General features: G+C 41.7%; 1 protein-coding gene across 1 annotated transcript in view; it reads right to left on the bottom strand.

The window, feature by feature from the left end:
• Positions 1 to 24,601, bottom strand: part of samd14 (sterile alpha motif domain containing 14) — a 171,634-nt gene that overhangs the window by 808 nt on the left and 146,225 nt on the right. Inside the window, exons 8-9 of the mRNA XM_048560424.2 lie at positions 14,487 to 14,603; positions 5,416 to 5,577 (exon numbers count right to left, since the gene is read on the bottom strand). Of these exons, the coding sequence (XP_048416381.1) occupies positions 5,416 to 5,577; positions 14,487 to 14,603 (279 nt within the window). The remainder of the gene's footprint in view (positions 1 to 5,415; positions 5,578 to 14,486; positions 14,604 to 24,601) is intronic.

Genomic DNA, 24,601 nt, shown 5'->3' with positions numbered 1-24,601 from the left:
AAGCTCTTTTCTCTACATAATCAGTGGCTGTTTTGATTGTATACTTCAGCATTTTACGCCTTTGATCATTGGCCTTTCTTTCTTTGTTTAATTTCAAGTTACAGTCTAGGCTTATTTCAGGAAGCAATTACTACTTCAGTAAAATGCTCCCTTAATTCTTTCTTTCTGGGCTGAATAGTTTGACCTCTCTCTAAACATCTCTTATAGCTTATTCCCTATACAGTTGGGATAAATCTTGCCCTTCTGTGCCCTCATTCTAAAGCTCATGTATATGTCTGGGTCATAATGAATAATATTAGGTTTGATTCCCCAAGCAAGGAACATTGTTTGGGAATGTACAGTCCCCTTGATATTTAGCATCTACCCAAATCAAGGCTTTCAGTCTGCTCTTTGCCACCAACTCTCCCTGCTTCTCACATGGAGCACCACTGGAAGCTTTGCATGAGCAGTTTGGAGGGAGCACATCCTGAGTAACTCACAGGCACAGTGAGTGTGTGTGTCTGGGAATTTGGAGCACAATGGGAATTCAGTGTAGAGAGAAGATGTGGTTTGTAGTTTGTAAAGTCATTTTTGTGCTTTATGATTTGTAAGGGCCTTATAAGAGTAATTAAGGTAAAGATCAAGTCATGGCAGATGAGGTCAGCTGAGTGGAATGTGTGACCTGTTATATCTGGAAGTAACAGACCCTATTAGGATCCCAGCTGACCAGATATGCAGAAAGTACTCCCAACTGCAGAAAAATGAGCTCTGTGTTTCTGAGCTTGAGCAGTGGCTGGTTACACTGTGGCTCATCCATGAGGCTCAGTGTTATGTGGATAGCATGTTAGGGAGGTGATCATACTATGGCTCATGGAACTGGATGAAAAAGTGGAATAGGTGACCACCAGGCAATCAAAGAGAATCAGGCATGTATTGCAGGAGACCCCTGGGGTCTGTTCACAGATTGGTTTTCCATTTTGGAAATTCTTAAGAGAGCTGATTTGTCAAAGGAGGACTGACAGAGCCAGGTTTCTGGCACACCACAGCATCCTTACTATAGAGGAGAGGAGGATGAAAAAAGTAGGAATGATTAGTGATGGGGATTCATTATTTAGGGGAACATACAGGCATTTCTGCAGCCGCAAATTTGAACCCAGGATGGTATGTCCCCTCCCTGGTGCCAGAGTGAGAGATGCTACCTAGCAGCTGCAGGGCATCCTGTAGGGGGAAGGTGATAAGACTGAAGTCATGAAACATATTGGCACTGATGATTTTGTTAGAATGAGGGAAAAAGTCTTGCATTAAGAATTTAGAGATCTAGGCAGTTGATCAAAGAGCAGGACTGAAAGGTTTCAATTTCTGCATTACTCACAGTTAGCAAGTACAAAAATAGGAAAATTAGGCAGGTAAATGCGTGGCTCAAGAGTTGAGGATCTTGGAGAGCAGATAGAATTGGGCAGTGTGGGTACAGCTTACATTCCAACATTTACCATAAACTCGCCATGAAACAAACCCACTACTACAGCCAATAAAATGTGAGGCTGGATGAACACAGTAGGCCAAGCAGCATCTCAGGAGCACAAAAGCTGACGTTTCGGGCCTAGACCCTTCATCAGAGCTCTCTGATGAAGGGTCTAGGCCCGAAACGTCAGCTTTTGTGCTCCTGAGATGCTGCTTGGCCTACTGTGTTCATCCAGCCTCACATTTTATTGTCTTGGAGTTCTCCAGCATCTGCAGTTCCCATTATCTCTCTCCACTACTACAGCCATGTGACCTTCCTCAGCTCCTGTCTTCACCACCACCTGATCCCTCAAGGCCTATCGGTACATTTTAAACCTTTAAAATTTGAATCTACCTTTGTTTCTCCATATTTGCAACACCTTCACTGCCTCCAGAAACAATTCTCTCTCTGGATTCTGTTCTCAACTGTCTCTGCAATGCACCGGCACCTCTGCTCATCCCAACCCCAGCTCAAGGTCTAACTTTCCCAAACTTGCAGAGGACCTTTACTCTTCTATATTCAACGCAGAATCCACACGCTCAACAAATGACTTTTCTACTTCATATCGGACATTAAAAATCGTAAGTTTGCAAGGTTCTCCTCTAGTCACCTCCAGTCAGATAACCCACTCAGCATTCACAATCTGCACTCCGTTTCCGGCCAGCTTCAGGACCCCCATGCTGCTACCACCATTACTCAGGCGCAGACCTCATCCAGCACTAGGCCTCACCAGTCTGACACCACGTCAGGTTCTGATCTGGCACCCATGCCTCTACAACCATCGACTGGGATCTACAGGAACTTACCTTCAACCTCCATCTTTTCTCTGGATGACTCCACAAATGCTGTCCCAGATTTCACTGACAACAGGACTGGGGCCTGCCTTGACTTCCCTGAAACATCCGCCTTCACTCTGGACTCAGCCTGCTCTCTAACCAACACATGGGCTCCTATTCCCAGGGTCACTCCTGAGTCCTACCACACACCTGCAGTGAGCCAGCACACCCCTCCCTCCTCATCTGTCTACCCCCACAATACACCCTACCCCTCCACCTCTCCGCTCTCCACTCGACCTCATCCCTCCCACACCCCTCTCCTCTATCCTACTCCCCAGCACACAACAGTCCCACCCTCCTTCCCCCTCCCACAATCACTCACTTCCTTCACAAGCTATTGACCTTCCCCCTCCTCTATTTCAGCCTCCTTGAGACACCCCCCCCCACCAAAACATCACCCACGAACCTTGTCGCATAGTCACCATTCCCCTGGACATTGAATTCTCTGAGGCAAATGGTGTGTTCTTAATAAAGGGCTCACGTTTGTGCCCCTTCACCCCCACTTTGGTGAGTTCTGTGCCCGCCAGAATGTGGAACTCTTCTTCCAACACCCCTGTATCCATGCTTCCTTCTTCAATACACATTCCCAACCACCTTCTGAGGACCCCTTCTCCCACCTCCGACCTTCCTCCTCCTCTTGGATAATCACTGCCAGCCTTTTATCTGTACTGGACTTCTTCATTGTTAACTGCCAATGTGACATCAACCACCTTGATTTCTCTACCCATCTCACCCATACAAACTTCTCCCCTTCTGAGAGTGTAGCGCTCCACTCTCTCCGCACAAATCCTCGTTTCACTCTCAAACCTGCTGACAAAGGTGGCGGGTGGTAGTCTGGAGGACAGACCCCTACATTGCAGAGGCAGAACGCCAACTCTCCTACACCATGTCCTATCTTCTCCTTGACCACAACCCTGTTATACCCCATCAAGCCACCATCTCCCACTCTGTCCATGACCTCATTGCTTCCGGTGGCCTCCCCTCCACTGTCTCCAGCCCTATAGTCCCCCAGCACCACACTGCTCAGTTCTACCTGCTCCCCCATATCCACAAGCCCAATCACCCCGGCCAACTCATCATCTTCGCATGCTCCTGCCCTACTGAACTCATCTCTTCCTACTTCAACTCCATTCTCTCCGCCTTGGTTGAAGCACTCCCCACCTACATCCAGGACACAAACCATGCCTCCCACCTCTTTGGTAACGTCCAGTTCCCTGGCCCCCGGTACATCACCTTTACTATGGACATTCAATCCCTACACACGTCCATACCCAACAAGGACGGCCTATAGGCCCTCAGTGTTTTCTTCTATAACAGACCCATCCAATCCCCCCCACCAATACCCTCCTCCGCCTCGCTGGTCTAGTACTCACCCTCAATAACTCTTCCTTCAATTCTTTCAACTTTCTCCAAATCCAGGGGGTTGCCATGGGCACTCGAACGGGTCACAGCTATGTCTGCCTATTTGTTGGTCATGTTGAACTGTCCCTCTTCAGTATGTACAGCAGTATCGTTCCCAACTCCTCCACCGTCACATCGATAACTGCATTGGTGCTGCATCCTGCGCCCAGGTTGAACTGGAGCAGCTCATCAACTTCACTAACAAGTTCCACCCTGCCCTCAAATTCACTTGGTCTATCTTAGGCAACTCCCTCCCCTTTCCTAATCTCTCCAATTCCATTTCCAGTGACAACTTACATACTGACATTTACTATAAACCCACAGACTCCCATAGCTACCAAGCCTACACCTCCTCCCACCCTGTATCCTGCAAAATCTCCATCCTATTTTCCCAATTTGTCTGTCTCCATTCCATTTGCTCTGCTGAAGAGACATTCCACTTCCAAGCATCCTGGATGTCCACCCTTTTCAAACAATGTTTTTTTTCCCCCCTCTGTCTTCCAGACAGCCCTCCACTGCCCCTTCTCCATTCCCCACAATCACCACCCCTCCAAACATAATAAATAGAGGGTCTCCTTTGTCCTCACTTTCCACCCCACCAACTTCTGCATCCAACATATCATCCTCAAACACTTCTGCCAACTCCATTAGACCCCACCACCTGGAACATCTTCCACTCCACTCCTCATCCTCTCTGCCTTCCGCAAGGACCATTCCCTTTGTAACTCCTTGTTTGCACCACACTCTCCACCAACCATTCCAACCCACCCTGTTCCTTTCCCTGTAACCATAAAAGATGCAATAACTGCCCAGACACCACCTCCATTCAAGGCCCTAAACAGCCCTTCCAAGTCAGACAGAGCTTCACCCGCATCTCCTCCAACCTAATACATTGCATCCAGTGCTCCCGATGTGATCTTCTCTACGTCAGTGAGACCAAACATAGACAAGGTGACTGTTTCTCTGAACATCTCCGCTTGGCCTGTAACAACCAGCCTAACCTCCTGACAACCACCCATTTCAACACCCCGCCTCACTCTCCCTCCTGACGTATCCATCCTTGGCCTTGTCCAGTGCTGCAGTGACTTGGAATGCAAATTTGAAGAACAAAATCTTATCTTCCACCTGGACAACCTACAGCCCAGAGGACTTAAGCTTGAGTTCTCCAATTTCAAATAACCTTGCCACCCATACCTTGCCTCCCCTTCCAGCACCAACCCCTTTTTTCCATTCCACCTTCTGACCGTCCCTTCCAGCCCCTAACCCAATTCATCCCTCGCATCGACCAACCAGGTTGTATCTACCACTAGTGACTATATATCACCAAAATGCTGCCTCCACCCCTCGCCCCTCTACTCTTTATCTGCAGCTCCCTCTACGACCACATCCAGTCCTGAAGAATGGTAATACCCGAATTGTTGGCTGCTCCTTTCCTCCAGATGCTGCCTAACTTGCTCTGTTCTTCTTGTCTACCCAGAAGAGTTGTATGTTCCCTTTAGCCACACAGGAAAGGCAACAGGGAAACAACCTCTTGCATTATTTATTTTCTACAGTCATATTGCTTACTGAAATTGAAAACAGAAGGCATCCACAAGCATCTGAAGAGGTAAGTATAGGACCGTGATGCATAAAGAAACAAGCAGAAGACCTTCCCTGATTATCAAAGTCCCACTTTCAGCTCTACACCCACCAGCTTACCTTCAGCTTGCTTCCATCCAAGTGCAATAATTGTTCACCATTAACATTGCCAGCGGTGAAGTCTGATACATAATGGTCCATGTTCAACTCAGTTAGCCACTGGCAGACTTGCTGAGTTGTCCAGGTAGAAACAAGGCAATAAGGCTGTCCTTCATCTAGAAACTGGTATGTGAAACAAATGGCACACAATTATTTGACATTATAATCTCAGAAATGTACCCAGTGTGGATAAATAAGCTTCAAAAGTATGTAAGTCAGGTATTGAATACATCATAAAAGTGAACTAACAATAGTATGTTAATGAATTTCACCACTTGTCTCATTCACAAAAGACAAGTGCATACTTTATTATAGGATCAATTCTGAAATGTGTGTTTTTTTTACAGAGCGTCATGGGAATATGTGGGTGTCACATTTTGGAATGTGATAGGATGTGTAAGTGGTCTGAAAAATAAATACTTGTAAGATAAATATTGAGCTGAAGTAGCCTCCATTGTAAACATTCTTGCTTGAATAATGACAAGGCACTTAAATAAAGTATTGGCATTTACACAGGTTGATGCATTCAGTAGAATAATGATCAGGTTCTGGCATACAGTATCTAGAGAGGATACAAATCAATGGATCCTTCCCTCACTGAGGCTGATTGAACCTGAATCAGTGAACCTGATTAATTGGATTCTTTCTTCATTGAGTTCATGGATTCCCTGCTCACTAAAGCAGATTTCTTTCAATGTAATGAAAAACATGATAACAGTGGAAAAATGCAGTTAATAACACACTTTCCTTGTACTGAAAATAATTCCTGATCAATATTTGACTAAAGGATGTGAAAGCAAGCCCAGAGATTTCAAGAAATTTGTACAAAATGCTGTTCGTACAAAATGAGATCACTGTGTGATGTGCATTAATTAGCTGAAGAGAAGATAGAGTCCCCCTTCCATTAGATTTATAGCCTTTAACCTATTTTGTACACACCACTAATTGATAGCATTGGATAAACATCACTAGCACAAGGAAAGTGCCTACCTTTTCTAGGTAGGCACCATCAAATCCAATACCTAACATCTCCAAATGTCAATGTAAAAAAAAAAATCAAATATGAATCAATCATGAATTTAATCCTCTGTGATCCTCTGTCCATTATGATCTTTCTCAAGGACATGGAACAATCACATTTATTTGTAACTGTATTCCAATGGGGCACAATGATTTGACTCAAGTGTCTGGAATATCATGCATTCAAGTCAAAATACAAAACACAAAGTTCATTCCATCAAAAGTTGATGCAAAACCAACCTATTAAGGAACGTAAATGTAACTAGATTTGAATTTTACATTTCAAACAGTCTGACTCTCACAGCTATTCAATATATCTTTGCAGAAATAAATTGGTTCGATCGAAGTTTACTGCTGTAAGTTAATGAAATCTGTTTGAAGTGCTCACAAATCACATGTCAAATTCTGATCCTGTGTTTTAAATCACGCAAACTGTACTGAGTAGATGCTCTAAATAGTTGCCCAGCAACAGTGACTCTAAACTATACAGGTTTGGTTTTGATTTCTTGCTCCTTGATCTCGGCCTTTTGGCTAAGATCAAGTTCGAGCGTTCTTACGTGCTGGGGCTCGGCCTCAGTGACGGTGATGTCTGGGATTGCTTTTGGCAGTCTCAGTGTGGAGGCAAAACCTGAGAAAAACCATCATGTTATTTTTAAATTCCTTTGTGAAAGACTGAGCTATTAAGGACACATGCTCATTTGGAGAAAATACTGAGTTATAAACTAATTATTTGCTGTAACACTCTGCCTTTACTTCGTGGTACCTGATGTAAATATTCTGTGACCACATGTACATCTGAAAAACAATATGCTTTCTTAATTGTCTCTAACCCCTCATACCCCTACCAGTTTAAAAGAAAATTTCTAGATAGCAAAGTGTGGAGCTGGATGAACACAGCAGGCCAAGCAGCATCTTCGAAGCACAAAAGCTCACGTTTCAGGCCGAGACCCTTCAGCAGAAAAGGGGGATGGGGAGAGGGTTCTGAAATAAATAGGGAGAGAGGGGGAGGTGGATTGAAGGTGTATGGAGGAGAAGATAGGTGGAGAGGAGACAGACAAGTTAAAGGGGTGGGGATGGAACCTGTAGAGGTGAGTATAGGTGGGAGGTAGGGAGGGGATACGTCAGTCTGGGGAGGACGGACAGGTCAAGGGGGCAGGATGAGGTTAGGAGGTGCGGCTTGAGGTGGGAGGAGGGGATAGGTGAGAGGAAGAACAGGTTAGGGAAGCGGGGATGAGCTGGGCTGGTTTTGGGATGCAGTGGGGAGAGGAGAGATTTTGAAGCTTGTGAAATCCACATTGATGCCACTGGGCTGCAGGTTTCCTAAGCGGAATATGAGTTGCTGTTCCTGCAACCTTCGGGTGGCAGCGTTGTGGCACTGCAGGAGGCCCATGATGGACATGTCATCTAAGGAATGCGAGGGGGAATTGAAATGGTTCGCAACTGGGAGGTGCAGTTGTTTGTTGCGAACCGAGTATAGGTGCTCTGCAAAGCGGTTCCCAAGCATCTGCTTGGTTTCCCCAATGTAGAGGAAGCCACAACCGGTACAGTGGATGCAGTATACCACATTGGTAGATGTGCAGGTGAACATCTGCTTGATGTGGAAAGTCATCTTGGAGCCTGGAATGGGGGTGAGGGAGGTGGTGTGGGGGCAGGTGTAGCACTTCCTGTGGTTGCAGGGGAAAGTGCCGGATTGGTGGGGTTGGAGGGGAGTGTGGAGCGGAGAAGGAAGTCCCGGACAGAGTGGTCTTTCTGGAAGGCAGACAAGGGTGGGGTTGGAAAAATGTCTTTAGTGGTGGGGTTGGATTGTGGATGGCGCAAGTGTCGGAGGATGATGTGTTGTATCCGGAGGTTGGTGGGGTGGTCCCTCCCACCCACATTCCTGCAAGAATTTCATCCCCTATTCCCAATTCCTTCACCTCCACTGCATCTGCTCCCAGGAGGAGGCATTCCACTCCCTGTCCACATTCTACAAGGACCGCAACTTTGCCCCCGCATTGGTCGAGAATGCCCTCAACCATGTCTCCCGCATTTCCCGCAACTCATCCCTCACACCCCGTCCCCAAAATAACTGCCTAAAGAAAATCCCCCTAGTCCTCACATACAACCCCACCAACTTCCGGATACAACGCATCATTCTCCAACACTTCCGCCATCTACAATCCAACCCCACCACCAAAGTCATTTTTCCACCCCCACCCTTGTCTGCTTTCTGGAAAGACCAATCTCTCTGGGACTCCCTTGTCCACTCCACACTCCCCTCCAACCCCACCAAACCCGGCATATTCCCCTGTAACCGCAGGAAGTGTTACACTTACCCCCATATCTCCTCCCTCACCCCCATCCCAGGCCCCACGATGACTTTCCACATCAAGCAGATGTTCACCTGCACATCTACCAATGTGGTATACTGTATCCACTGTACCCGGTTGTGGCTTCCTGTACATTGGGGAAACCAAGCAGTGGCTTGGGGACCGCTTTGCAGAACATCTCCGCTCGGTTCGCAATAAACAACTGCACCTCCCAGTCGTGAACCATTTCAACTCCACCTCGCATTTCTTAGATGACATGTCCATCCTGGGCCTCCTGCAGTGCCACAACGATGCCGCCTTGGAGGCTGTCAGAACAGCAACTCATATTCCGCTCGGGAACTCTGCCGCCCATTGGCATCAATGTGGATTTCACAAGCTTCAAGATCTCCCATCTCCCCACTGCATCCCAAAACCAGCCCAGCTCGTCCCCACCTCCCCAACCTGTTCTTCCTCTCACCTATCCCCTCCTCCCACCTCAAGTCGCACCTCCATTTCCTACCGCCTAACCTCATCCCACCCCCTTGACCTGCCTATCCTCCCTGGACTGACCTATCCCCTCCCTTCCTCCCCACCTATACTCACCTCTACAGGTTCCATCCTCACCCCTTTAACTTGTCTGTCTCCTCTCCACCTACCTTCTCCTCCATCTACGTTCAATCCGCTTCCCCCTCTCTCCCTATTTATTTCAGAACCTTCTCCCCATCCCCTTTTCTGCTGAAGGGTCTCGGCCTGAAACGTGAGCTTTTGTGCTCCTAAGATTCTGCTTGGCCTGCTGTGTTCATCTAGCCCCACACTTTGTTATCTCAGATTCTCCAGCATCTGCAGTTCCCATTATCTTTAAAAGAAAATTTCTACTCATTTTTTGCACTTTTTCATACTATGCAGCACTCTTCAGAAAGTGTGAAGGAAACAATCATGTGACCATACGATAAAGTAACAAGAGTCATCCACTCAATCTGTCAAGTCTGCTCCACCAATCAATATGATCATGAGTGCTCTGATTCTAACCTCAATTTTACATTCATGTGTACCCCTGATAATTTTTAATCCCTTTGGTAATCTTGAAACTACCTACCTCTGACTTAAAAATGTTTAAAGATTCTGCATCCCCTGCCTTTTGAGAAACAGAATTCCAAATGCCCTCAACCCACTGAGAGAAAAAGTTTCTCAGACTGAGGCTCCAAAAGTTTGTGTTTTCAAATAAACCTGTTGGACTATAACCAGGTGTCGTGTGATTTCTGATCTTGTCCACCCCATTTCAACACCAGCAGCTCCGCACCATCTCTTACTGTTTGCTTTAGCTGGTGAAAATGGTGTTGGGGAATCATTGGGAGCAAGAAGTGTGACCACAGATGGGGTCATTCACTTCCCGCAATCTTGTGTCTCAGTTCTGTGGGAAGTCTTTCATTAGCTAATATGTATCAATCCAGGATTGCAAAGCATAAAATGTTACAAATTTAATACGGAATCATGAGGGAATGCAGTGATGTCTGTACCAAATGGTTGCATTAATGTGAAGAAAATTATGCAGTTAATTTGAGGCAAAGTGTATATTCCTAACAAACTGTCGTGGCCATCATTTTAGGAGGTTTCTCTGAATTGCCCGCAGTATCAATTTAGCCTGCTCCAAGTCTACATGCAAAAAAGACCTCTCCACCTTCCCATCAGGCTAGAAAGTGAAGACGCAGCAAGCTTTGTTGTCCCCATGAATTACATAACTATTCCAATAGACTGCAGCATCTTTTGGTCAGAGCTTTCCAGAGCCTAGATTAGTCTTGAAATTTTCCACCCAGTGGAAATGCTCGTCCACTTGTTATGATAACCATCAATGGGGGCGCCACCGCCTGGCTGTGTTTGTGCTGTAGCTTCTGAAGAGATCAGCAACAAACATCAAACTACATTTTGAATTATCCATTTCTTAATAATATTTGCACACACTGATTGTTACTGTTTGCAATCATCATCTTTTGACTGGCTGCAAATAAGTGAATTCCCCTTTATTCATTTCCTCAGTGCCAGCTTTAAAGATGAAATCATCTTCAATTAGATTCTCTTTCCTTCTTCCAGTGCTATACATGCTAGGTGGCTGTTTTACAGTTTTCTATTTGAAAAAAAGGTTGAAAGGCTCAGCCCAGCAATTAAAGACCAGTCAGTTGAAGACAATATGAGAAAATATGTAGTCATGCACTTTGGCAGCAAGGATAGAGGAACTAATCTTATTTAGAGACAGAAAATCTGCAGAGCCTGGAACATAAATCATATAAAATAGCTAGGATCCTGTTCAGCAGGTCATAATGAAGGAAAATGGAATAGAGGTCTTTATTTCAAAGGGAATGTTGTATAAAAATGGGGAAAGTTTTCTATAACTATCAGCACAAGTCAGAGCGCATTGGAATATTGTGAATAGTTTTGGTCTACTTAGCTAAGGTAAGATATAGTTGTCACTTAGAGGCAGTCCAGAGAAGATTCTCTAAGCTGGTCCCAGGTATGGAGGGATTGACTCATGAGGATAGGTTGGCCCTGCACTCATTGGAGTTTAGAAGAATGAGAGGCAGTCTCATTGAAACATAAATTTCTTTGACTGTTTGACAAGATAGATGTTGATTGATTACAAACACCAACAGAAATTTCCGGAAAAGTTCAGCAAGTCTGGCAGCAGATGTGGAGAGAAATCAGAGTTAATATTTTGGGTGCAGTGACCCTCCCTCAGAACTGGTTCTGCTATGAACCTTCGTGGCATATATCTGAACCATTTGCAGGACACTTCTGCACTGACAACTATCATTGTCAGGCTGTTGCAAGGACTCTGTGCTCTCAGTGATATAAATTCAGCTCGCAAACTGGATCAAAATGAGCTCTTCACTCACTCTCATAGCGCTCATTGACTCGGAGCACATCTGGATGTGCAAATATCCTTTCCTTGCATTGCCTTGTTTTCCTGCACTTTGTCCCTTGCAGCCTCAAAATAGCCTCATATTACTTCTGTCTTGCCTTGCCATTTAGCATAAACAAAAGTCAAGGAAGTTTGTCACATTGTCAACAGTCTTCAATCAAGTCAAGGGACACAGTCTTTGCTCAGGGGCATATTAAGACAAGGACGGCCTCAACTGCCAGTCCAGAGACTTGGACATGGTCGGTCAACTACTTGTATGGGATGGTCTCCACATGAGGGGAGAGGAACTGAAGGTCGGGTAGCCCACAACCTACTTTGACTTTTTCTGCCCTAATGTGGCATGTTTTCCTCCTGCAATGAGAGAGACACAGAGAAACAGGTATTCAGGGATGTTAAAGTGATGTAACCTTTGGTACTTATGGTTTGGAATGCAGTGCTTGGAATTGATGGTACCGCTTGCAGTTGAGGCATTCAGAGGGCAATAGATGATATTTTAAATTGAAACAATGCACAAAGGCAACAGATTGGCACTAAATTAGAATGCAGAGAGCTAGTACAGACACAATGACCTGAGCCACCTAGTCTGTGCTGTAACAATTCTATAATTCTGTGACTTTATTACTTGAACATCAGCTGAAAGCGCCCAAATGTCAGCTATCTTCACTATTACAATGCACCTTAAAAATTGCTGTGACCTCATTGGCCAGTACATCCTTCTGATTTTCACTTAATTGAGATAAAAAAAGTATCAGGAAGCTGTGTTGCTGCAAGAGATCGACTCTGCATCCTCTTTTGTTTGTCATTAATATCAATGATTTGGATGACAATATGGAAAGCATCGTTAGTATGTTTGCAGATGACTCCAAAATTGGTGGCACTGTAGATATAGAAGAAGGTTTTCTAAGACTACAAAGGAATTTTGATCAAGTAGGTCAATGGGCTGAAAAATGGCAGATGGAGTTCAATCTGGATAAATGAGAGGTATTGCATTTTGATACACCAAACAAAAGTAGGGTTTATACAATTGTCAGGCCTTGGGTGGTGCTGTAAATCAGAGACCTATGGATGCTGGTACATAATTCCTGGAAGTTTGTTTCACACATAGGCAGGGTGGTTAGGAGTTGGGAAGTCACGTTGAGGTTGTACAGGATATCAATGAGGCCTCTTCTGGAATACTGTGTCCAGTTCTAGTTGTCCTTTTATAGGAAGGATATTGTCAAACTGGAGAGGGTTCACAAGAGATTTACCAGGATGTTGCCAGATAGGGAAGGTTTGAGTTATGAAGAAGGGCTAGATGGGCTGATACTTTTCTCACTGGAGCATAGGAGGTTGAGAGGCAACCCGAAAGAAGTTTATAAAATGATGAGAGGTATAGATAGAGTTAATGGTAGTTATCTTTTCACTAGAATGAGGATTTCAAGACTTGGGGGCACATTTTTAAGGTGAGAGGAGAGAGATTTAAAAATGACATAAGAGTAAATGTTTTACACAAAGGATGATGGTGTGGAATGAACTTCCTGAGGAAGTGATGAATGCAGGTCCAATTACAACATTTAAAAGACATTTGGATGGATATATAAATAGGAAACGTCTGGAGGGATATGGGCCAGGACCAGACAAGTGAAGCTTGCTTAGTTTAGAATTATGCTCAGCATGGCCTGGTTGGACAGAAGGGACTGTTTCTGTGCTGTATGATTCTATAATTCAGTGAAAAAGAATAAAATAATGAATAATCATGGAGGAGTTACTTTGCAGCTTTACACCTACCAACCAGTTGCTTATATCAGCCTTTCAACCACATTGAAATGCCTTGGCACTGCCCGAAATAACTGACCTAGCATGGACGCACTGCCACTTCTGATTATATCTCACTTTACCTCCCTTCAGTCAGGTCTTCAAATATTTCATCTCGTTTAGAGTAAACCATTGAGGCATTCTTAGGGAGATCTTCTGAAACTCCTCTTGCTAACAGTACAACTTTGCCTCACGCAATCTTCAGATTCTTCAGAGGATAAAAACACTGTCTTCTCTGGGTATCCATTACTGTTACTATATTTGATCATGTTTTCATGTGGGCTGTTTGGGTATTGATTCAAACTCATAAAACCACAAGACATAGGAACAGAAGGAGGCCATTCAACCCATCAAGTCTGCTCCAGCAATCAATGAGTTATCACTGATTTAATGATTTAATGATTCTCGACTCCACGTTCCTTCTACTTCCCCTTAACCCTTGATTCCTCCTTTCTCGATTAAAAATCTGTCCACATCAGCCTTGAATAACCTTAATGACACAGTCTCAATGGCCCTCTGGGAGAAGGAATCCCACAGATTCTGCAGGAAAAATTTCTGCTCATCTCTGCCTTAAAGCCCAGACCAAACGTCTTTGTATCTGTTAGTCAATGTTCATTGTTACACGAAACATGATGGCTTGGAGCTGAACTCTGCTCAACCTTGTAACTGGGGGCAAACACACAAGCACTGAGGTCCTTGTCATCACTGCCTATATCAGTGATGTATTAACATAATAAGTAAACTCTATCACAGTAATAATAACACTGGATTAATACAGTATGAACCACAGGAAACATAGCAATAAAACTAGATGGCTTACAGTCATAGCCCATTTTGAGTGAAACTTGTTGCTATCACCTAGAACTGTGGTGCTTTGTTGAGATCAGTAAGCAAAACGTCAGTCAGGGATGTGGAGCTGGAATTTTAAGCTGGAGCCAAGGTGCACAAATGAACCCATCTACCAACGTTGAGAACGCAAATAAAACACCATAACAGCAATTCAAGTGAACACTCACTTCATCCGAGGACAGAGAGAAAGTGTGGGTAGGTGTAGCTCTTGATTCAGCAGCCGAACTACTAAAAATTCTGGGGCTTGCACTTCGTGGGCTGGTGTCTTCACTCAGTGTGGATTCCTGTATGTAGAAAGATGTATTTAAATGACATTCGATTCATGCATAAGGGCTCACAGTATAGTTTCAAATCCTAATTTGTGATTGAAAACAAATAAACATAAAACGTTAGAACTTTTTCAAGGGTGTTATCACGTTGGTCACCTTTCCAATATTCATTTTCATCACACTCAATGGCATTGACTATAAGGTCATTTGTATGGTACTGAGTAATCCAATATCCTAACTTTTCAAATCCATTGGAAAAATACTGGTTTTGCTATCATTTATCTAGATACTTCAATGGATTTCTATTTTGCAATTTTACTTCGAACAAATGCATTCTTGAATTAAAGGTAGAATTTGATGATTAGTAATATCTTTCAACATATTTCTTTGTTACAAATTATTAGTTGTGACACAGCATTTTTAAAATGACTATTGCTGCCCATCGCCACAAGATCACTTAATTTGAACGATTTCAAACTACATTGCCGAAATTACAAAGATAGAAGATATCATTACCGTGTGCTGTGACTCAATGCTGTATTGAACATAATTATCCAAACTGTTCCTACTCACACAGCTCTGAATCAAGAACCATACATTACCATATTCAGGAGAACAAAGTTAAATTATTTCCCTTACATTAATTCTATGTGGTTAAATGGATTCTTCCAACCAAACAGTATTAGCTTGAAGAACAAAATGCCGCAGACTTTGTTGTTCTATTTAATTCCTATTATAGTTCTTTTGCTGCACTGTTTAATAGATAGTGTTTGCCTAATTTCAAAGTTCCTTAATTATGAACACAGAGCTCTGAAATATCAAATAAATTAGGAATGACATGAGTTAAGGAGCTAAAATACACACTTAGCAGTTATTAGAAATAGTAAGCCCCAGCAAAAAAAATCTGTAAGATTCTGATGAAAAGCAAACCATACAGAAATCAAAAGCTGAAAATTGAACTGCCTCCAATTTGGAGAACAATCTTTGTACAGGGTTACATGCCTAATGAGCATCGTAGCAGCAGTGTGGTGAATTTGTCTGCTGGCTTCAATAAGATATTACAAGCCATTTTAGAATATATTTCATGATCTCAGAGGCTGCTCATGTGTTGTTGAATGGCAGCATTTAATGGGAATGTGGGACAACTGTAAAGAGCATCAAGCTATCAAGGGCAAAACCTACCTTTTAATAGGGAACTTGAGAAAGCATTCCTGGTCCACCTCAATCCACAGAAAGATAACTTCCCTTTCAGCTTGTAGCCTGCAGCATCCCTTTAACAATTGATTGCCTTTGCTGAGAATATAAACAAACTATCTTACAGTTCAACTTGATGAAAGGTACGCTCAAGTATGTGCTCTGAAGGCCTAGATATTATTATAAATTTGGTATATATGGCTACTATATGGTAGCCTCTCACTTCTATCACAATTTGGCTCATATATCTCCCACTATAATATGCACATTAGCCACCTGTTTTACATCTTTTATATTGAATGCAGGCCACCAAATTTCTAGGTTCAGGCATCTAGTTCCTATCACATAAGAACAATCACAAAAGCTTATGGAGAACTTGTATAAAATCCATAGTTATACGTTTCCTTGTCGCCAAGTTTTGTATTTGTTGACACCATTAAACAATATCGTTCAAGGGATGGCTTAATAATGAGTGATGTTTGAAACAAGAAACACATTAATTATTTCAGAACATGTTTTGACATTTCGACATTTGCCAAGAAACCGGCAAAGTATTGTTAAATCCCTGCCACTGAATTTAAATTCTTAGAATGTTGTAACATTTTTTTAGACAACAGGAGGATGCTTACTGTAGGAAATAATGATTAGTTTATCACTCAGATTGATTGAAATTGTGTCCTAGTTCAATCTTTGGTGTGAAATTACAAGATTACATCCAGATTGCTTCTGATCTTTGGTTCACTCAGTCAGAAAATTGTGACCATATGCTTGTATCATCAGGCTGGTTATTCAAAAACATGGTATCATGATTGGGAAATAAGACCTTATATCCAAAATCATAGCAGGAAAATTTAAATTCAAATTCATTAAATCTGGAATGAAAAGTTAGTAATTGTAACTATGTCAAGAAATGACTGGTTGACTTTAGAAAATATTTGATTCACTCGAATCCTTTCAGACACAATATCTGTCCTCTTCACTTGGTCACTTGGTGACTTCAGACCCACAGAAACATTGTTGACTCAAAGTACCACTTTACATTTTAAATGCATATTTTCTAATGGGAATACTTTAATTTATTGTGAAGAGGTCGAAGCCTGGGAAGACCTGACGTTAAAGGACCTTGGAGTCCTTATTGACTCATCTGTGCCTTTCAAAATGGCCCTAGCAAGCAGCTTAGTCATATTCAAGAATGAGGCTCACCGCCACTGTCGTCAATTTCTTTGGCCCGAAGGCAGGTCCAACACTCAGAGCCATAACCTGGACCGCAGATGGGCTGGGAAGTGAGTCCTAGAATTACTGAAGCTAGAATGGTGATTGAAGCATATACTCTTGACATAAATAATTGATACTGGGCATCCAAACAGTTCAGCCGACAGACCATCTCAGAAGTCTGAACTACTGTGGCAACACATACGTTTACAGGCATGTTGCAGGCTGGAGCGATGGGCAGAGATGGTAGACACTCCAAATTTCTTTCTGTCACATCGCTGAGCAGGAATCTCACCTACTTTTACCAAACTGTCATTGGTGGATTATAGATGGATTTACAAGTTGATACTTGATGTGTTTGGCTGCATTATGAATGCATCTTCCTTGACAGTGAAGTCTTGGACAGGGGCTGTCCCTGGAGATGCTTGGTTAGGGATAAGGAGACTATGAATTGTGTCGCAAAGCCTCCACTGCCAAGGACAATTTAGAATGGTCAATAAATGCTGCCTGGCTTTACCAGTAATATCAACATCCCGTGAAAGAATAATATATACGTTGAACATCTCAGGGGGTCAAAATTAGCAGCATACAAGATTGTTTACAATGTGTATAGTTTGTCTAGTAAGAGTCTCAATCTATCAAATAAAAGAACTAAAAGAAACTGTATTTAGTACATCTAGAACTACAAAATAATGCAAAAAAAAAATCCAATAGCAATGCCAGGTGGTTTCTTATACTTTACTGTGAAGCATTTTAAATTAAAATTTCTAATCCAGTGAAAACAAGAATCCCACTAACACAGAGACTGGCCAAAAGCATCAATTGCAAACTAACATTTTAAAGCTATTATCACAGCTACTTTTGTTCACATGCTTGGCTACCTTTAGTCTCTGCTTTTCGATTGATCAGCATATGCTGTTGCCAGTCATTCTAAACGTTGAAAGAGATTAGGGCATCAAACTGCAAGGGAATTCAATCGTCTGTATGTCAAGCATGTACATTGAAGTCACAAAGAGCGTAGGGAAGAGACTCCTTCTGGGATGCATGACTCCAAATTCCTTTAACCTCAGCTCACCCTCTTCCTTTCACAACAAATTAAAGCATTCCCATTGGACAATCCGCATTTAAAATGTAACATGATACTTCAAGTTGAGCTCAGTGAAATAACAGCAAAAGTCATACCTCAACCACCCCAGCCCTCTGACCACTACAAGCATCATTATGCAAACAAGGAAAAACAGCAGCTTTTAATAACAGCACCCAAAATGACCTGCTCAATGTGTTTTTCACATACAGTAGACCAGGTTGCAGCAGTATTCACAAGGAGTAGCTTTAGAATGAAAATACAGTTAAATGAATAGCTGTGTCCTTCTGAACCCGGAGCTATCAGGAGATGAGCTATTAAGCGTTTCACCAAATGGTGCAGGAGACCCACCCAAAGCCCGAGTGGTTCATTTTAGCTCACATGGAGTAGGTTTGGATTACATCATTGGGTCCTGACTCAAATTTTCACGAAGTGGAGATTGTGTAAAATTGCAATGACCACACCTCCCACCTCCGACCACCACACCCGCAACCCGCCCAGGTCCACACCAGCAAGGAAAAGGGACAAAAAGAAGGAAGAAAATCCATTTTTATAACCCCACGTTTCATTTAAAGGCAATGAAATAATTATGATTCTAATTCATTGACTGAACTTCAGAAACTGAGGGATCACAATACAGGATATTTTTAATTGTTTAAAAACTGCTTTTTTAGGGTGAGAAGCCGCCGAGTCAGCTCTAACCAATGATTCCAATTCCGACTCTTAATCCTAAACCTGCACTGCAGTGAAATCCATAGACTGCAGCCAACCTCTTCCCAATTTAGGGACATCATGCAATTGAACCTGTTTAGATCCTGTTTTTGGTGAACGGTCTCTGGACTATGAGGATTTACACAGCCACCCATCACTGATGGGTGAGCAGTTAGCAAGTGCAAACTAAAAACTGGACCACAGTTAAAATCAAGCCCATGGAACCTATCTATGGAGAAGACACAACGACAAACAGATTGAAACCACAAATAATTCCAATGTTGCATTTTTGGAATCAATTAATCCAAAAATGATTGTTGACAATATGATTAGATAGATGCTTTAGCAGTCAATAACCCACTTAAGTATCACTTCTAAAATAGCAAAAGAAAACTATGATATACAAGTGTAAGACATTCACATTCAGATTTGCCAACAGTAATTCTTCTGCTTGCAATTCTTTAATGGAAGTGTGACACTTAGCCAATTATTTTGAGGGCTTTATATGGCACGGTTTATGGAAGGAAGGAATGTTAATTTATTTTGGAATACTCATGAAAGCCATTGCGTAGGTTTAAGACTGGTTTCAAATTCCACTCACAAGTTGTTGCAATACACTGTTGTAATTTCATTATGCCATGTTAATTTTCTGTGAACTTGTAAATTCTACATGATTTTTTTTGTTAGTTACTACACAGCAACCTCCTCCCCACAATTTGTTTCTTTGTGCTGCAGCAAAATCTTTGAATTATGGACGTGGGAACATGTTCTCCAACTGTAACTGTGGTTGCTAAACTAGAAACAAATACCTTCTACTTGATACATTAATCTTTGTCAGATGTACAAATTACACCTCCTCCCTTAATGCATGCATACAGGTATTGGAACCAGTGTTCCGACTGTAAGTATTGCTATCAGTTAATATTTTCTTTTTCGAATTTCCTCCGACTAAGGAGCTTCTATGAAATAATCTGACGGATGATTGCTTTTATTCTTCAATAAACTGTTTTGCTTGTAGAATTTTTTTTAACTTTAATTGAGGTTGTATATGTATTCTTTCACGGAATATGGATGTTGTTCACAAAGGTTGAGTTTACTGCCCATCCCTATTTGGCCTCGAATTGTGTAGCATGTCAAGCCATTTCAGAGGGTATTTACTCTTAATCCATTACTGTGGCTCTGGAGTTCAATGCAGGCTAGACCAGGTATCGACAAATGATTTCTGGCCCTAAAAGATTTCGATGAAGCAGATGCATTTTTATAATAACTGATAACATCGTCATGGTCACCATTACTGAAACTCCCTTTCAATTCCAGATTTACTTAATTGAATTTAAAGTCCATCAGCTGTAATGTAGGATTGGAATCTGTGCCAATAGGACATTAGCCTGGTCCTCTGGATTGCTAACCCAGTGACAGAACCATGATGTGGTGATTAATGGAATGATAGCATTACCCTGCTGTCTTCCCCATTCCACGTGTCCATGAAGCAATGTAGAACTTGCATTTACTTTACACAGGTCTGATAAGGAATCTTTCCCTGTCTTATTTGCACACATATTTCTACCCTGTTAATTCTATAATTCAAATTAGAATTGTGATGGAGTACAGATATCTTTGTTTTAAATACTAATGATTAATTCAAAATTCTGACTCATTATCTCATTCACGAATATAAATCCTTCTGGTACTACTTTGTTATTCACATCCAACCAGGTCATTGAGCTATATACTTCAGAATTTACGGTAATTGTGTGTAGATGTTTTGTTGGTATAAGTGTTTGATTTAAACTTTCCTTCATTGTTTGAAGAGAAATGTGTCCAATTTCTCCTGATGTTTTATACAAGGATTTTACAATCAGACATACATAAAGTTTCATCAGACCTGTGGCTGTCTGCTCGTATTCATAAAACCCCTATAGCGTGAAAGCAGACCATTTGGCCCATCAAGTCATCACTCACCCTTTAAAGAGCATCCTAAACAGACCTACTCCCTACCCTATCCATGTAACCCTGCATTTCCCATGGTGAATCCACCTAAAATGCACACATTTGGACTCTGGGAGAAAACCAGAGCACCGGAGGAAACCCACACAGACACGGGGAGAATGTGCAAACTCCACACAGACCGTCACTCGGAATCAAACCTGGGTCCCTGGTGCTGTGAGACAGCAACGCTAACCACTGAGTTACCATGGTACCTTATTAATTAATATTTTAATGGTTCAGAAGTTGTGGTGGTACATGCTGTAAGCAGGCTACGGTGGCATAAGCTTCAATAATTATCCATTCCTTTTGCTTAAATATGAATCAAGATAAGTTACACCATTCGCAGGTTCTGGAATGGGACATGAGAACATTTTGAATAAATAATGTGTTTCATGTCACCTAATTATTATTCTCCAATTTTCCTCAACATCAGAAAGACCAGGAATGTTTTGCCAATGTCCTGAGCAACATTTTCCTTCACCTAACATGATAAGAATAGATTCATCTGTGCTAACACACTGAACATAAAATATAATTTGTAGTCATCATTGCTATATGTGTGAAGCCTTTCATAATAATGCTGTAAATAAATTTCATATAAAGAGCAATTTTGTTTTACCTCGACCTTTCACTTTGGAAAAACAACAGATTTATTTCACAATGGGTAAGTGAGAAAAATTGGGATCAGCTTAAATGTACTTTGAAAACCAGATGAATTGAGCTTTTTTTTTCCAGATTCACTTCATAATAGTTTTGTTGCATATCAGGACCTATAATTAGACACAAAACAACATAGCAGTTGGTCAAGTAAAGTATTACAACATCTAGGAAATTAATGTATCAGCAATATCCAAATTCATCGATAATAATAAAATCAATCAAGATTCACACTGCTGCCTGGTCAATGCCATGCAACTTTGAACCACTGGATCACTCTTTGCAGTGAAGGCAAGTGATTTGGTACCCCAGGATGGATCCTGCAATTGCTGTAATTTGTGCAATTTGCAACTTGCATTTACCAAATTTTGCACAAAGAAACCATAAACAGTGAGAATGATTTTTCTTTTTGAGCACACTGTGGTGATAAGTCATTTGTTCTGTTAATGGCACACTATTGAATCAAGTCTAATCATCCCATTCATGTAATTTGGCTCAACATTGCTGACAACAATCTGTCAGCCTTAGCTGGCCATCCAAAAAGCTTTAATTCATCTCCCATCATTACTGGAACTAGAGTTTTAAATTTCCATGAATTGGGGTTTGGCCAGTGTGAGTAAGGACCGCTGGGGTGGTGGACCATTAACTTGACTCGCCTTAATGATACTGATGTGATCAGATCAACCATCTGTTTTCAGCACAGCCCTAGTATACTTCCTATTGACATTGTTGAACAAGTGCTCAACACTACCACTGATGCTCAGTAGCCAGTGATCTTTCTACAAGATGTGCTGCAAAAATTCTCTAAGTTTCCTTACACAGCACCTTCAAACCCATGGTTGCTACCATCCAGAAGGCCAAGGGCAGAAGATAGATGAAAATACCACTACCTGCAAGTTCCCCTCAAAGCCATCAGCACCCTGACTTAGAAATATACCACTGTTCCTTTAGTGTCACTTAGTTAAAATCCTTGAACAACCTCCCTAACAGCATTATGGATGCGCCTACACCAAATGGACTGCAGCAGTTCAAGAAGGCAGTTCACCCCCTCCTTTTCAAGGGCAACTAAGGATGGGCAATAAATGCAAGTTCAGCTAGTGAACACTTGGAAAAGTCATGAAAGATTGGAATGCAGCTTCTCACTTAATCAGGAAGGCTTACGGGATGCAACCCTTTGAATATGAGTTTATTAAAGTAAAAGTATGTTATGCTTCAGTTGTACAGACTATTGGAGAAACCAGATCTTCAATACTGTATGCACTTTTGGCACCTTTATTTCAATACATTGCCACAGAATGAATGGGTTGTCTTATAAGGAAGGGTTAGACAGCTTAGTTTGTGTACTGGTGTTTAGTAGAATGGGGAGTGACTTGATTTGAAGCATACAAGGTCCTGAATTGTCTTGACAAGATGGACATGGAAAGGATGTTGACTCTCGTTGGTTGGTCTGGGACTAAGGGGCACTATTTTAAAAATAGGGGTCACCCTTTCAGGACAGAGATATGGGGAAATATTTCTCTGAGGCCTTTCTGACTTTCAAAATCTCTGCCTCTGAAGGTGGTGATAATTGAATATTTTTGAGAGGCGAATAGATTTTTGTTCGGCCAGAGACTGGAGGGTTCTTGTGAGTAAGTGGGAATGTGTTATCCAAAATAAAATCTGATCAGTGAAGATTGTATTGAATGGAGGAACAGGCTTGAGGGACAGATGATCGACTTTTGCCCTTGCTTTGTATATTTTTATGTTAATAAAATTATAATTATAAGGATTTTTAAGTGAAGTTAATAAATTTATTAAATAAAAATAACTGGTTGATTGGTACATAAACCAAGAGGCCGCTGCCAGTGTCAGAACCAAGACTTCTGATCACAACATAGCTCATTGAGTTGCTAGTTAATTTCTGTGGCTAGTTTGAAATTTAGTTCTCTCAAATTGCTGAAATATATTTTCTTGATCTGACTACAGATAATTGAGTTTGCAGTTTGGTTTCATTTGTTTCTGGATTACAGTGTGAGGTGGTTGTGTGCTGCAAAATTGACGTAGTATGTTCCTATGTTCCTAGATTACCATTGCATCCTACGAGAAATTGCTCCCCGTTTTCTCTTTAATATCGTTTTGAGTCTTATTTATTGGCATTCCTGGTCTCTCAGAGGGGAGTCTGAACCATTTGGCATTTTAAGATTTGAATACAGACCACATGCCATTTGTTGTTGTTGAAGTGTGCTCAGTGTTTTAGTAAAGCTTTTTAATGGTATTTGTTTGATAAAGTATTTAACCAACTCTCTTGAAAGAGCTCAGACCTTCAAAACTATTTATAAAATCCAATCCTGTTTCTAAAGAACTAAAGTCATATTCATATTACTTGTCCATCTAAGGTAGCATTAACAACTATTAAAAGAAAAAGGAAAAGCATTTTATACCAACTTCCACAACTTTAAGATCACCCAAAGCATTTTAAAGATGAAAGGGCTTACTACTGTAATGTAGGGGAATGCAGCAACAAATTCATTGACATCAAGTCCCAATAGATAGCATTGTAATAATCTTCAGATTATCTGTTTTTTTTTACGTTCAATCGAGTGAGGGATAAATATTTGTGAAAACTCTCTGACTTCCTTATTCTTCATAGTAATGGCATTTGGATGATTTATTTTAATCTGAGATAGCAGATGGGTCTTTGAATTAATATCTCATTCAAAGGACAGCATCCGTGTCAGTGTAGCACCCCTTCAGAACTATGCTGGGTATCAACCTAGATTTGTGTTATGATGTCAGGAAACATTGAAAGCATCATACCATTTGATGTAAGCATTTAGACAAAACTAATGTATGAGTTTGTCATATAATGGTGCACAAAAGCAGTAAAGATTGTTACTGGGAGTACAACAAACAAAACAATGGTGATGTAATCAATCCACAAAGCACTCAAATGTTATTTTCAGAATGTGCTTCTGAAGAGAGGAGAGGGGCTCAGTTTTTATCTGTGGCTTTCATTGGCTGTGCCAGCATTTGTTGCATGTCGCTAATTGCTCTTGAGAAGGTAATAGGTATGATTTAGATGGAACTCTTGAGTTGAGTAGCTTTTTGAACACATTCATAATGTGCAATTATGCATGGATTAGGCACAGGATGGTTAGTTATCTTTAAATTCAGGATTTTGCACCTA

This window comes from Stegostoma tigrinum, chromosome 31 (assembly GCF_030684315.1).
Source record: "Stegostoma tigrinum isolate sSteTig4 chromosome 31, sSteTig4.hap1, whole genome shotgun sequence".
Taxonomy (NCBI): Eukaryota; Metazoa; Chordata; class Chondrichthyes; order Orectolobiformes; family Stegostomatidae; genus Stegostoma; species Stegostoma tigrinum.
Note: the sequence above shows the minus strand (reverse complement) of the source record. Positions and strands in the feature narration are given on the sequence as shown.